The sequence below is a fragment of the Schistocerca gregaria genome, chromosome 2, assembly GCF_023897955.1.
Source record: "Schistocerca gregaria isolate iqSchGreg1 chromosome 2, iqSchGreg1.2, whole genome shotgun sequence".
Lineage (NCBI taxonomy): Eukaryota > Metazoa > Arthropoda > Insecta > Orthoptera > Acrididae > Schistocerca > Schistocerca gregaria.
The window spans coordinates 361,244,255-361,260,611 of NC_064921.1; the positions used below are offsets into that span (position 1 = coordinate 361,244,255).

At 37.9% G+C, this 16,357-nt stretch overlaps 1 protein-coding gene across 8 annotated transcripts in view; it reads left to right on the forward strand.

Annotated features, from left to right (window-relative positions):
* The window catches only part of LOC126337072 (sodium-dependent phosphate transporter 1), a 267,042-nt gene that overhangs the window by 243,944 nt on the left and 6,741 nt on the right, over positions 1–16,357 (forward strand). For all 8 annotated transcript variants that reach the window (XM_050001410.1, XM_050001412.1, XM_050001415.1 and 5 more), the window contains 4 exons: positions 134–402; positions 6,999–7,128; positions 14,634–14,692; positions 14,776–14,918. In XM_050001410.1, the coding sequence (XP_049857367.1) occupies positions 134–402; positions 6,999–7,128; positions 14,634–14,692; positions 14,776–14,918 (601 nt within the window). The remainder of the gene's footprint in view (positions 1–133; positions 403–6,998; positions 7,129–14,633; positions 14,693–14,775; positions 14,919–16,357) is intronic.

The following is a 16,357-nucleotide window of genomic DNA, read 5'->3' on the forward strand; positions in this document are numbered from 1 at the left end:
TCTTTTCAGTTCTATGTTTGGATTTAGTTCATCTTGACGAATTATTTCTGTTGTTGTTGCAATTATGTGATAATTTCAAAATATAGTGTGCATAAGATTGTATCTTAATATAATATATTTCTGTTTCTACCAGAATCTTCCCGTGATCCAAGCCCCAAACCATCACGAAGTATCTCAGTTGAAGATGTGAAAAGAAACCTTCCAATCATAACAGAAACTTCTGAACCTGAGAAAATGCAACTGGTCCAAGATGAAAATGAAATGGTTCAGTTCACTGGAAATGCAGCCAATGGCACCCGGAATGGGCAAACTACATACTGTTTCCCATTGCCTCAGCCAAATGATACAAATACTAAACTGAATGGTTATCTACTTGCTGAAACAGCGATTGGGGCTACAAAGGTGATTAATCCTCATTAATCTTGTTATAGATTAACACAGAGTGAATCTAGAAATAAGGCTGTCACAGATTTAACTCTAAATACAAAATTTACACTTAACCTTGATATTGGGACCTTTCTGGAAAGGATTTTATAGTTTAATCCCTTTGTTAATAGTAACAGTAAATTAATTCACAGCAAATGCTGCTGTGCCTGTTCTCCTTATGTGATCTTACTGTTGGCAGTTGAACACAATAACATGTCACTTAATGAAGCCTTGTTGGGGTATTGTTAATTACAAAAGCATTTCTTTTATGCTAAATCAATGAACATTTGTATTTAACTTCTTTGTTAGAAATAAAACATATGCATGTCACTATTTTTGGAAGTTAATCCCCTAAGGGGGGTAAAAGTTTTTTGAAGATAAGTAATTACTAAACGACTTCTAAAGGGCTTTTAAGGCTATGTCACAATGACGACAGGTATTTGACTTCTTGGTTAGAAATAAGTTAGAAAGAAAATGTATGTTTCAGTGTTCCCTGAAATTTGACCCTAAGGAAATGCAATAGGGTATGAAAACTTTTGATATATTAAAAAACTTTTAAAGCTACAGTTAGGAAAATTGCTATTTCACTTCTCAGTTTGATATAAAGAAATACTTTCAGGGGATTAAAGTTGCTATGGAAATATCTCCATAAGAATGCAAACGGCATGCTTAACAAAAACTTTGGACTCCTGTTACCAGAATTGCTTTTTGGTCAGAAGTACATTCAGAAAAGACCGTGCTTATATGGCCTTAACTAGCATGAAAAGCTTACGCATTGCAATTTTTGAACAAAATAAAAATTCAATTAAACAAATACACAAAAAGAAATCTCTGGAAGCCATGCAGTCTGTGTGATCGAAGCAGTGGGTGCTAAGCTAGTTTTTATATGACAGGGGGGAAGACAAAATATGGAAACACCAAAAACAAGACACATTACCATGACTAATATGGTGCAGAAAACCTGTTGATGTTGAGAACAGCTTCGAGCCATCTCAGAACAGATTAATACTGATCCTATACGATTCTCAAGGGAATTTATATCATTCTCCTTGAAAATAGCGGCACATTCAAATTGAGATCTTGTCATTGTTGTGGCCAGGGCAAATCTGACAATTCATTCTTGTACAAACAAAACCAGTCCTGGACAATGCGAGCTACGTGAATAGGGGTGTTTCATCTTCGAACACAGTGTCTCCATTGGGGAAAAACATTGTACTGTGGGATGGACCTGATCACCCACAATGGTCACATAATCCTTAGCAGTAATGTCACCTTGCAGAGTGAGCCCATCAAATATCATAAGGTTGCCCAGATTGTCACCGAAAGCCTGCCGTGTTTCACTATTGGCAAGCAAATTAGCCAGAAGGAACAGTGTGGAACAAGACTAACATGACCAAATTACTTTCCTCTGTACTCCATATTTTATGGTTTCAGTGCCACGTTTTTGTGTTTTGGGTATTTGCGTCACTGATGAGGGGTTTTGAAATTCCAACTCACCCTGCTTGTGGAGCTTCTATCATGTAGTTTTGGTGCTGACAGAGTTCATTTGTGTGATATTACTTTCTGCAGTGACATTTGCACCTGTTGTTCTCTCATTTTTTTGTCACAATTCTCTTCAGTGATTATCCATGTTGTGACTTAATGGCTGATGTTCCGCTCACCCTGTGTGTGTTGTAAGTATGGTTTCTCGTAAACCACCAATTGTGTCAAGTTACCTTGATTAAGAGGCACCCATCATTCGAGTACTAACAATTTGCCTGTATTTGAATTCACTTAGCTCCTACTTACACTCTCACAGCTGCACAGCAGCATACCGAGGACATTACATAGGTGTTATACGTGGTGAAATAAAACAGAACAAATTGCAGGCTTAACTGACATCTACATTTATGTTCAAGCACATGTTTCTGAAGTGTTTCCTTATTTTTGTATGACTGTCAGCAGTACTACATATTTCACCTTTTGAATGTGATGGCTGATCCCTTATTTGCAGATACTAGCTGTTGCTGTGTAGTCACTGATGGCACAGTATCACACAAATTCGGAGCGCTGTGGTGGGTGTCTCATTGTCTTCTGATCAGCCAAAAATATGATTAATGAAGCACGTATAATGACGTGAATCACTCATTGTTGTGTAATATACGTGCCATCCGAAGGCGACGGGGGTGTTTTGCAAAAGGTCGTGTCGTATATTAACTTGCTTGCAGAACTTCTGATTGTTCAAGACAAATAATTATTGGATACCCAATTCTTTTGATGTGGCTTGTCATAATTGGCCCAATATGCAATCACAGGTGCTGTAAGAAATCAAGATGCTTCAATAGTAGCATTTGATGCGTCAGCAAACAATGTTGAGTAAAGCTATTGGCAGGTTGCTGCTCAGTGGTATGACATTTGAGCGTGACAATCAAATTGTACCACAACACCATTTGAAATATGGCATTATGTTACTGTCGAAATCCGAATATGTTTTATATCCAGCAAAACTATCAGTTGTATAAATAAGGAGGGTCCTAGTTGCATACCATTATTGTTTGTAACTAGTGATTGCAGGGGCTTGTAGGTGTAGGTGGTGTGTATTAACATGATGATAGTTAATTTCATTCAATATGATGTTAGTTAATTTCATTCCTGACGAAGAATATGGAATTTGATTCAAATGCAGAATAAAGAATTTTTCACACATGGATGCCAATAAGATAAAAATTGAATTCTAGTTGTAAAATGAGAGTTGGAAACTGTTTGTGAGACTGATAAACATGAAGTAGCAGTGGGTAATTGAATCTGACATGGGGGTCCCTTAATTCATCTCTTTCGCCTCTCATTTCAGTTCTCAGTTAACTTAAGTGGCATTGTGTACAGGAGATCGGTGAGTGACAGCTATGTGCAGCGAATAAACGGCGATATTAAAGAACAGTGCAATAAGCTAGGAGTCGTTTTTATTGATCCCAACAAATTTCTAAGTGCAAAGTGTCTTGCCAAAGATGGTCTACATCTGAACAGGTTGGGCTCAAAAATATTCAGTAAGATGTTCTTAGATACTTGCCAGATCATAAAATATAAGGGAAACTTATAAGTAGTGATGGGGGTGAAAAAACGTGTGTAGCATTAAGAAAGAAAAAACCAAACCATTATCTGGCAAGAAATATGCTAAAGCCTGTAAGAAATAGTCAAAGTAGGTATGTTATCCACTGGAATATAAATGGCTTAAACACTGATGCTTCTAATAATAAAAGCTCCAAAATAGATGAATTGGAAATCATTCTGTCAGAATATGCAAATATTAAAGTTGTTTGTTTAAATGAACACTGGTTGACTGAGGGGACAATTAAAATTCTGAACAAAATAGGGAACTTCAGATTAGCAAGTAGCTTTTGTAGAAGAAACAAGTTACGTGGAGGCTCATGTATACTTCTACACAATGACATAAATTATGAGACCAGAAACTGTTTTAATTATTTAAATGAAGAATGTGTGTTCGAGAGCTGTTGTGTAGAAATAGTGGACTCGCTAGCAAATGTTATAATAATCTCAATATACAGAATTCCAGGGACATCAACAACAGAACTATTCTTATCTAAGCTTCAAATTATGCTAGAAGACCTTTGTAGAGAAACAAAGAAAAAAGTTGTAATAGCTGCTGATTTTAATATTGATATCACATGTAATAGTAGCCAAGCTTCAAGGTTCACTTTCTTAGTTAAGAAATATGGTTTCAAATTGAATTTCTTTGAATCTACCAGGGACAATGGGCAATCAGCAACATGCATTGACAATGTTCTAACTAATTATGTATATGAAGATGTGTATAAATTTTGTGTAGATCTAGGTATTTCAGATCATTATGTATTGTTTATTGAGCTGCCACAGACAGACACAAACATTTCACATACAAGAACCCATATGAGCAGGAACTTTAGCAAAGAAAACTTGCTAACATTTAGTGAGAAGCTAAGAGATAAAACATGGCCTTTTGATTATGGTAACTCAAGTGATAAAAACTTTGAGAAATTCCTAAATAGTTTTCTTGCAGACTTTAATGAAACATTTCCACCTAGACTCTGCAGCAATAAGATAACAAATACAGTAAAGTGGATTACCCAGGGCATAAAAATTTCCAGTGTAAGGAAAAGGCAACTGCACAGAGAACTAAAATATAATAAAGATATAAATTTCATTAAATATGTTAGACTCTATAAAATCATATTTAAAAGAGTTCTCAAGGCAGCAAAACAACTGGCAAACAACAGGTTAATTTTAAATCATAAAAATAAGACAAAGGCTGTGTGGTCAGTCATTAAATCTGAGTTAGGTGTTAAAGCCTGTAACCAAGAAATTCCAAAAATTGACATTGAAGGAAAAACTGTTGTAAATCCAACTCAAATACCAGAGTACTTTAATGAATTCTTTATAAATGTAGCAAAATCTGATGTAGATGTAGCAGATTATCACAACAAAGTAAATCCCTTTGGCCTAGGCAAAAACTCTGAAAACTTTACAAAATTCTCAAAAGTTTCTTTTGAGGATGTAGAAAATGCTATTTTAACATTAAGAAACAAAAAATCTGCAGGTTGGGATAGAATACCCACCAAAGTTATTAAAGTGGTACACAATAGAATTGCAAACCCACTAGCTCAGATAATAAATCAATGTTTTGAAGAGGGCTGTTTCCCAGAGGTACTGAAATATGCTGAAGTCAAACCACTCTTCAAGAAGGGATCAAGAGAGATCATGGGAAATTATCGTCCTATCTCAATTCTCCCAGTCCTATCTAAAATATTTGAAAAACTTGCTGTTGCTCAAATCCAAAACTTCATTGCAAAATATTCTGTTATTCTAAACAATCAATTTGGTTTTCAGCAAGGGAAAAACACCGTAGATGCAGTTAACAGTTTCATTGAGAAAATAAGTACGTCATTAGACAAGAGAAATAAGGTGGCAGGAATTTTCTGCGACCTCACAAAGGCATTCGATTCCGTAAACCACGCATTGCTTGTTTACAAACTTGAAAAGTATGGCATTGGCGGCAGTGCCCTACAATGGCTTAAATCCTACTTATCCAACAGAAAGCAAAGAGTTAGCATTTCTTCAAATGGCGCATATTATTTTTCTGACTGGAAAAAAATTACTCAGGGTGTTCCACAAGGCTCCATATTAGGCCCAGTCCTATTTCTCTTTTATGTTAATGACTTACCATTAAATATCAGCTCCCCATCAGTTCTGTTCGCAGATGATACTTCTGTCTTAGTTGAAGATCAGGATTCAGAAAAAATTCTCAAATCTGTGATCAGTACCCTCAGTACCTTAGAAACTTGGTTTCAGCTAAATGGGCTGAATCTAAACATATCTAAGACTCACGTGATGCAGTTCAAAACCAAACAGTCAAAATGTGAGCAAATTAAGATTGTACACAACAACCAAGTTATAGAAGAAGTTGACTCAGTCAAATTCTTAGGTCTAAAAGTAGATGAAAATTTGAGGTGGCAGGCACACATTGAATACCTTGCAAACAAATTGAGCAGCTTTGCATTTGCAATGCAAATATTATCAACTGCAACGGACATTGACACGCGGAAAGTAGCATATACAAGCTACTTTGAATCCATTATTAGGTATGGTATTGTTTTTTGGGGTAACTCGACAAACATAGTGCGGATACTAAAAATACAGAAAAAAATCATACGAAATATGTGCACTGCCAATCACAAAGAACCATGTCGACCATTATTTAGGAAACTCAAAATATTAACTCTGCCATCCTTATACATATATGAGATTATTATATTTTTGTACTCCAGACGCGACTTATTTGAGGGAAACCATTTTGTCCATTCACATGATACCAGAAACAAAGAAAATTTTATGCTCCCCACCCACCGCCTCAGACTGTTTGCCCAGGGACCTCAATACATGGGAATGAAAATTTTTAATAAATTAAAAGGGAACAAGTTGATGCAGATGAATTTAGGTTCACTTAAAAGAAAGCTATATGAGGTACTGACAATGAAGTGTTATTACTCAGTGGATGAATTCATGCAGGACAATCTGGAAATTTGAGCTGGGTACAATGTGTTACATGTTCCAAGAAATATCCTTATAGTGTTGTTATTTATTATAGTGCTATCATTAATTAATGTAAAAATCATTGTAATTGTTTTATAAATTTTTGACATGTCTCCTGTACGCAAACCAAATGGATTGCAAATGTACGTCATGAGATGAATAAAACACAATTCACAATTCACAATTCACTTACTGAGCTATTCAGGTAAAATGGTAGTTACATTTCAGGAAAACATGGTTTTGGCTTGTCTGATGTTCCAGTGTCATTGATTTTGGACTGGACCCAGTTCTTCTCTTATTGTTACGGAATGTAAATTTATCATAAAGCAGGTGTTTTACAGAAGTGTAAAAACTACTAGCCATAAAAATAATGCATTTCCACTTAAAGACAACTGTATGCCACATGAACATTTCTCACTCTGGTTATATGATTTTTTTCAGTATCTTGAATAACACTTTGTGTGTCTACTGGACTGAAAACATACGGTTGTTTCCTTTTTTCCCCGCAGGATAATATGGAGATTGCTACACTGACACCAGCAAATGGGAGTACTATTGCAGCCATTGTTCCCACACAGCACCAGCAACTTCATCCAGAATCAGTTTTACCAGCTAGTGGCCAAGTTACACCAGCTTTTGGTAAGTAATGCATTTAGTGTATGTCAGTGAGATTTATACCTACTTCCAAATCGTACTCTGATGCCCCCTAATAGTGTGTGGCAGCGGGTACTTTCCATGCCACTAACTGAGACCTCCAGCCCTGTTCCACTTGCGAATAGCGCACAGGAAGAAAGAGTGTCTGTACGCCTCTGTGTTCATTCTAATTTCTCGAATTTTCTAATTGCGGTCATTATGCAAGATGCAACGTTGCAGTGGAGGGGGAGTAGTACGTCGTCCAACTCTTCACGGGAGGTACTCTCTCAAAATTTAAAAAGTCAGTCACATTTCCTTAAGATTCTTACTATGAGTCTGAATCTGGCATCTGCTTTTCCTGATATTTGTTTTATGTGGTCATTCCACTTCAGGTCATTCTGGATAGTTACTCCTACATATATTACAGTAGGTATTGTTTCCAGTGGTTTGTCGTAAATATTGTTGTTGAACAGTAGTTGATTTCTTTTCCTATGTCTGCGCAATATGTTAAATCTTTTTACATTCAGGGTTGGCTGCCAGAGCCTGACTATTCGTCAATTCTCTGGAGGTCATTCTGCAATTATCATCATCTTCTGGCATTGCTTATTTGTTATAGACAACCATATTATCTACAAGGTCGGAAGTTTCTTTCTGTTTTTTATATATATATATATATATATATAGAAAGAAACTTCCACATGGGAAAAATATATTAAAAACAAAGATTCCAAGACTTACCAAGCGTGAAAGCGCCGGCAAACAGGCACAATGAACAAAACACACAAACACACACACAGAATTACTAGCTTTCGCAACTGATGGTTGCTTCTTCAGGAAGAAGAGGGAAAGACGAAAGGAAGGGGGGTTTTCTATTCGTCTTTCCCTCTCCTTCCTGAAGAAGCAACCATCGGTTGCGAAAGCTAGTAATTCTGTGTGTGTGTTTGTGTGTTTTGTTCATTGTGCCTGTCTGCCGGCACTTTCCCGCTTGGTAACTCTTGGAATCTCTGTTTTTATACTTCCTTGTACTACTCTGGAAATAACTTTTTCATATGTCAATTTTGTTCCATTAAGAGCGACTTGTTGAGTGTCTGCAAGGAAGTCTTGAAGCTAGTTGCAAGTTTGCTCCAATACTTGACAAGCTCATATTTGTTTCATTAAACAGCAGTGCAGGGCAGTGTAAAAGACATTCCTGGATTCAAGCAATACAGCCTCAACCTGAACTCCATGGTCTATGGCGCTGTGGATCTCTTGAAGAAACAGAGAAAGTAGAGTTTTGCAGGATCTCTGTCTGTGGAATCCATATTGATTTCTGTAGAAGAGATTTTCATTCTCCAAAAACATAATTCTTGATCATAAAACCTGTCCCATAATTCTACAATGGGTTGATGTCAACAATATAGGTCCATAATTATGTGCCTTTGTTCTTAAGCCCTTCTTAAAAATGGGAATGACCTGCACTTTCCTTCAATCGCCAAGTACCCTTCATTGCTCAGGTGCTCTACGATAAATTGCTGCTAGAAGGGGAGCAAGTTCTTTCACGTAATCTTCGTACACTACTGGCCATTAAAATTGCTGCACCATGAAGATGACTTGCTACAGACGTGAAATTTAACTGACAAGAAGATGCTGTGATATGCAAATGATTAGCTTTTCAGAGCATTCGCACAAGGTTGGTGCTGGTGGTGACACCTACAACGTGCTGACATGAGGAAAGTTTCCAACCAATTTCTCACACACAAACAGCAGTTGACCGAAGTTGCATGGTGAAATGTTGTGATGCCTCGTGTAAGGAGGAGAAATGTGGACCATCACGTTTCCGACTTAAGGTCGGATTGTAGCCTATTGCGATGCGGTTTATCGTGTCGCAACATTGCTGCTGGCATTGGTATAGATCCAATGACTGTTAGCAGAATATGGAATCGGTGGGTTCAGGAGGATAATATGGAACGCTGTGCTGGATCCCAATGACCTCGTATCACTAGCAGTCGAGATGACAGGTATCTTATCCGCATGGCTGTAATGGATCATGCAGCCACGTCTCGATCCCTGAGTCAACTTCTGGGGATGTTCGCAAGACAACATCCATGTGCAGAAACAGTTCGACGACGTTTGCAGCAGCATGGGCTATCAGCTCGAAGACATGGCTGCGGTTACCGTTGACGCTGCATCACAGACGCTCAGACGGGAGCGTCTGTGATGGTGTACTCAACGACGAACCTGGGTGCACTAATGGCAAAACGTCATTTTTTCGGATGAATCCAGGTTCTGTTTACAGCATCACGATGGTCACATCCATGTTTGATGATATCACGGTGAACTAACATTGGAAGCATGTATTCGTCATCGCCTTACTGACGTATCTCCCGGCGTGATGGTATGGGGTGCCAATGGTTACAAATCTTGGTCACCTTTTGTTCGCATTGATGGCACTTTGAACAGTGGACGTTACGTTTCAGATGTGTTATGACCCGTGGCTCTACCCTCATTCGACCCCTGCGAAACCCTACATTTCAGCCGGATAATGCACGACCACATGTTGCAGGTCCTATACGTGCGTTTCTGAATACAGAAAATGTTTGACTGCTGCCGTGGCCAGCACATTCTCCAGATCTCTCACCAATTGAAAATGTCTGGTCAGTGGTGGTCAAGCAACTGGCTCGTCACAATACGCCAGTCACTACTCTTGATGAGCTGTGGTATGTTGAAGTTGCATGGGCAGCTGTACCTGTACATTACATCCAAGCTCTGTTTGACTCAATGCCCAGGTGTATCAAGACCATTATTACGGCCAGAGGTGGTAGTTCTGGGTACTGATTTCTCAGGATCTATGCACCCAAATTTTGTCAAAATGTAATTCCGCCAAAATGTAATCGCATGCCAGTTGTAGTATAATGTATTTGTCCAATGAATACCCGTTTATCATCTGCATTTCTTCTTCCAGTAGTGTAGAATCTTATAGGTATCTCATCTGGTCCTGACACTTTTCCACTACTAAGCAATTATAGTTTACCTATTCCAGAATTGGCTATCTCAACATATGTCATCTCGACATTCGTACGATGATTGATAGGAGGGACTGTGTTACGATCTTCCACTGTGAAACAATTTTGGTAGACCAAATTCAGTATTCTGGCCATCTGTCTGTTATCTTCCATTTTGGTCACTGAGTGAATGAACAGATAATTTTGACCCACTTCCTGATTTTACAAATGACCAAAACCTCTTAAGGCTTTTACTCAGATCAGTCGGCAAAATTTTACTTTCAAAGTCATTGAACACATCTCTTGTTGCTCTTCTCGTGTTCATTTTTTATTTGTTCAGCTTTTGTTTGTCAGTAAGGTTTTTACTTCTCTTAAATTTGAGATGAAGTTTTGTTTACATAGCAGTTTTCTAACACAGCATTTAAACAATGATGGGTATTTCCCATTCCTTAGTATTTTATTAGTAACATACTTGTCTAAGGCATCTTGCCTGATGCCTTTGAATGTTTTCCATTTGTTTTCCACATCTTCATCCTCATCACTGAGTATTTGATGCTGACTGCTCAGAACTCTGAAATTTGTATTGCGTCACTTTTACTAATCAAAATATCTTCGTACATTGCTCGACATTCTTTTAAGATCCACTGCCATACAATGACTGATCTTCCTCTACATTAACTGATTTGATAAGTTTAGGTCTGTCTGTCGTCAGTGTGTCTAAGACTTTACCCTCAAGAGTTGTTACTCCATCTATCTGCCCAAAGTACTTTTTGGACTAGACATCCAGAACAATTTCACAAGAATCCCTCTCTCTGGCACCAGTTTTGATAACATGACGCTCTCAATCTATACGTGGCAAGTTGAAGTCACCCTTATTACCATGGCATAATCAGGAAAATTATTAACAATAGTCTGCAAGTTCTGTCTGAAGTGCTCTACCACTAGAGCCCCTGATCAAAGTGGTCTATAAAAGCATCCAATTACCATTTTAGACTGGTCTTTGATACTTAACTTAATGCAGATTGATTCAAATTGGAATTCGTGATAACCTCACTAGATTTTATTGAATTCTTTCCTAAACATGCCACCACCATTGGTGACTGACCTATCGTTATGATAAAAATTCTAACCTGAACTTAGAATTTCGATATCACAATGTCCAGTTTCAACCATCTTACTGTTCCTAGTACTATCTGTGTGTTAAAACATCCAGTAAGTGAAACTAATTCTGAGAGCTTTCCTTGGATGTTCCTGCAGTTTACTAGAATCATATATCTCTTTTCTATCTCTGATCTGTGACAACAAACATTCTATGAGGACATTGTGGCTAATTTATCATGCAAATAGTCTTTGATCCCAAGGGAGGCTTTCTCTAACCTAAAAAGCACCATGTCCACGTCACATATACTCAACTACGCTAGTAGCTGCTTCCTGCATGTAGTGCATGCCTGACTTACTAAGGGGAAACCTACAATTCTGCACCTGATAGTAGAGGTCAAGAAATTTGCTTCAGATACAATCAGAGTTGTCTGAGCTTCCAGTTTAGAACTTCCACTCTGCTCCAAACCAGAGGAGTGCAATCAACTCTGGGTAAGATGCTACAAATAGATAGCTTAGCCTGAACCCCATGTGCAGTGCTACTTTCCTTCAGCAAATCAGCCATTTGCTGAGAGGAGCTGAGGATGCCCTCAGAACTCAAATGGCAGGCATCATTGATGCTGACATATGCCACTATAGGCAGCCGGTTGCACAGAATGCACTCGATAACTGCCACCAGGTCCTCCTCCATATCACGGACAAGATCCCCCAGCAAAGATACTGAGTGCACACTGGCATTCTTTCCTGCCTTGCCTGCTGTTTTCCTGATGGGTTCCATTACCTGCCTAACACTGGAGCTCCCAATAACAGGCATACCCCTCCTTGCACTTGTCCAGATTGAGTGGGAAAATCAGCTGCTGGTCCAACAGAAGAGGCATCCTGTGCTGGCTCAGAGTTATCAACAACACTGGGTAGCACCTCATACCAATTGCTGAGGCGCAGAGTGCCAGCCGCACGACCTACTCCATCTTTTGCCTTCTGCTACTGACACACAAACCCACCAATGTCTTCCACTCACTCTTGACTGGTCTGATGTTGCCTGGGTCACCAGGGGATTCCAGTGGCACCAAAGGTGTTGAGGTCACGAGGTCCCTGATGTCAACACAACTTTGAACATTAGTGAGGAGCATGTTGATAGTAGCCAAAGCGGCTTCCAGCTGTTTATGAAGAGCAGCCAGTTCTTCCAGAGTCTGCTTCCAACAGGCACAGTCCCTAGCCATATCACAGAGTGTAAGAAATAGATCTAAGATCTCAAATGGTGCTACTGAGTTTGGAATGTACACAAAATATAATGTGAAGAATAAAGAAACAGTAAAAACTGCTCTGCAGATTTGTCACTATATCCTGAGATGGCAAGCTCTTAACAGAAATAAATTTCTCTACTGAAGTGAGTTTGTCTACAATTAACTGTTACTAGAAACTCTGCTTACTCAAAAGCTACTGCATAAGATAAGTATGCAAAATAGAATGCTCTGATCTAAACTATATGCCATTTACCACCATGAGATTTAAACTTAGTGGCATGACGGGGAGCTTCTGGCTGCTGGAAAATTACACTAGGAAGGAATCTTATGCAAAGATAGGCACCAAGTTATATGCAAAAACAGAAACTTAAAGTACTTTGCTAACCACTAGTCTACTCAGAAGGATATACAGGTATAGTTCACTTATTTGCAGAAGTGATAAAAACAGAAACTAAACTATATTACTGTCAGACAACTGTTGATGTTGATGTTGTTGTTGCTGCTGCTGCTGCTGCTGCTGCTGTTCCTCCTCCTCCTCCTCCTGCTGCTGCTGCTGCTGCTGCTGCTGCTGCTGCTGCTGCTGCTGCTGCTGCTACCACCGTTACCACTCCTGGTGTCTCTGCGGCTTGGCGTCTGCCCGTACACTGTATGTGTGTACTGTTCACATTTTTAGGAAAGAGAAAGTCCTTAACTACGGGGGATTATGTAATTTACATTTGAATTCTCACCTTAAGTTACAAGCTTATTTTCCTCCAACCTCAAGAAGTGGTGAGGTGAAAGATCTCACTATGTACTCGCAACTTTGGTTTGTTGACAGTAGGTGTCTCATAACAGATCAGTTACACAAAAGTAATATGGTAATATAAACTGATGGGATGTCTTCAGTCACAGCCCTTTTCTCTTATCATACTATCTGATATTGAAAAAGCTGTTTTCATTAAGAATCATGCAAAATTAACCTCTTAGCTTAAAACCGCAAGTAATCTTGTTGTTATCATTCTTTATTTTGACAGAAACTTAAAATCCTGAATGTACCCAAGCAACTTATGAAGAGACTTCTAACCCTGATAGATAGGTGTTCGGCCACTAGAGAGCATCTGATGCTACATCTGTAGTCTGACTGTCGTGTTTTAGTTAAGTGGTTGCCATTAGATATCATCTTTACTGTGTACAAGTGTGGATACACAACAAGAAAATGCATGCTTTCAGACCTGTGTTGTTGTTTAGGCCATGTGTTCAAAACAGGATTACTCTAGTGATCTTGAGCTTGACACTGAATTTAGCAGCTAAGAAAGTGAAGAATTTGATGTTGCTTCATTATAGACTGAAAGTGATGGCAGTTTGTCAGTTGAGTGGGAACTGCATGCCATGCTGTGAGATAAATACATCCACTGTGGTTCAGCCATCTTCTTCAAGATTTATGTTTGCGGGTAACTGTTGTGAAATACATGGTCTACACAGTAACTAAAGTCTGAATTCAAGTTTCGGGATATTTTAGTCAAAGTCCAGTGCAAGAGTATACTCAGGATCTTATTATTGCTAATCTTCAAAATTTTGTAACTCATTTTGAGTTTTAATAGCCCTCTTTTTATGTTTACATGTAATGTCATGCTGTGGAACTTCTTTCATTAATAAAAAATTATTTTGTGGTGCAGAATCAGAGAGAGAGAGAGAGAGAGAGAGAGAGAGAGAGAGAGAGAGAGAGAGAGAGAGAGAGAGAGATCATTAAGGGTCAACTCGAACACCTCTGATTACAACATGCTCACTTTAACTTTGTTCTATTGCAGATACTCTTCTGGCTTTTTGTGAAATAAATCTATCCATTGTCCTTTGTCCAACAGACACCTGTGTCCTAGAAATGCTTGTCAGCTCGTGTGTGTGTGTGTGTGTGTGTGTGTGTGTGTGTTTTATCACTTTCATCTGCCTTTGTGGCATTTCTATCATGTGTTCGAAACACTTATGGACTTAAAATGCATTGCCACAACTATAGCTTAGCAAAAGATTCAAGAAATGTTGCCCAACATGTGACTGCAATCATATCACCAGAAATATTGCTAAGTAATATTCCTGAGATATACTCCAGCAACATGTAAATTTTTTTGTCTATATGACACACCTTCACTGAAGTTGAGTACAGATTATTCATATGTAACTTGTTTGTTGCAACCAAGTATTTTTATTGTTCCAGGTCTTTCTCCCAATAGCAGTGCAGTTCCTTTAATCAAAGAAAAGACACCAGAACAAATGGTAAGTTACTGGTGAAAATTAATTTCCTTGCTTTTTGTGTGTCTTGAAAAGTTACTTATAACCAATAACCTTTTTGATTACAGAAACTTGATCCTGAGAGTGTAGCACCAGAAACACAAATAATTCAATCAAAAGACGATCCACCTGAAGCAGCTAAACTCTTTGCATTTCTTCAGATACTCACGGCTTCATTTGGTTCATTTGCTCATGGAGGGAATGATGTTAGGTACAATAGTGAAATTTAAATGTTAATTGTAGATTAGTTCAGAAATTGCATGACAGACAAAAAGATTAAATTTCACAGTTGACTAAATGTTTCCACAGAAAATCTGTCCATATTTAATATTACGTTATTTCACTCAAACAGCTGGATTTAGAGATCTGTCATATGGAGGTTTCCTTTCCTCTAGTATTGTAAACTTATTTTAAACTTCTAGTAATGCAGTGTGATACAATAGTTTAAAGGGGACTGATTAATTGGAGTAATATGTAAATTTTTACATTATTCTTCAAATCATGTGTGTCATTAGGCATGCATGACTTATGAAATAATACTGTGCATCAACAACTTGGCCAAAGCATAGCGAACACATATCATCTTTAATAATAAAAAAACTTTCTTAAAAGCAAGCATTCATCCATCTCACAGGAGATGGGAAGTAAGCTGAAATGGAGTGGGTAGGTATGGCTCATGGTTTTTGTAGCAGTTGTGAAAGTTCTACAGGAATGCTAAACAGAGGTGTGAAAAGTCAATTATGATCAAATCACATAAGATGTAGTTAGCCAACAATTGAAAACAAGCAACCCTTCAGTAGATGTAACAACACTCCTTTCAGTCCAAGACTATACAGTGTTTAACAATACTAGGTACCTTTAAGGAAAGTATAAACTGACTGGCAAAATGTTGGAGAAGAATGAAAATTGGCAACTTAAACATACATGCTATTACAGGTGCAAATTTCAGATATCTTTAAAAGTTCTGGAATGAAATAGTTGAGATAATAGTCTCAACTGAACTGAAATATATATTACACCTCCCATACAGTGTCTAATGGAGGATATGTGTTACATTTGTACCATGTTACACCATTCTTATTGCACCGTGGATTTGGCACATAGAATGAGAAAACAAACGATGTCAAGATTCCACATTCATCTGATATTCAGAAATACTGCAATACATGTGATAGTGTGGAACAAAATAGTAGTAGTACGAATACCAACAGGCTGCTCATAAAAGTAATAGTAGTATTGTAGTAAATTCTGATTAGACAGTATGTACATTAACTCTCTTTGGCAATGATCCTACAAGTAAGCAATAAAAACAGTATGGTAATGAAATTAGTGACCCTTATACCAATTGTATAAAGTGTAGATCAATAGCTTATTTTAAAAAGAGACTATAACAAGTTACAATCAGTGGTAGGTAATTATTGATGTAGTTTCCAGTTGTAGTATGGATGTCACATGCCTTATTTAATATACAATGTGTGAACCAAAATTTGTGTGCTCTGATGCCACAGGGCATGACCATCCTTATGATAGCAGTACAAAAAGATCTGTAACAAAATTTCATCTTATGCACATTTTTGGTATAAAATGGACATAACAGAAAGGCAAACTGTAAATCTGTTTATGATAAATACAATATCTTGATTTAGTACT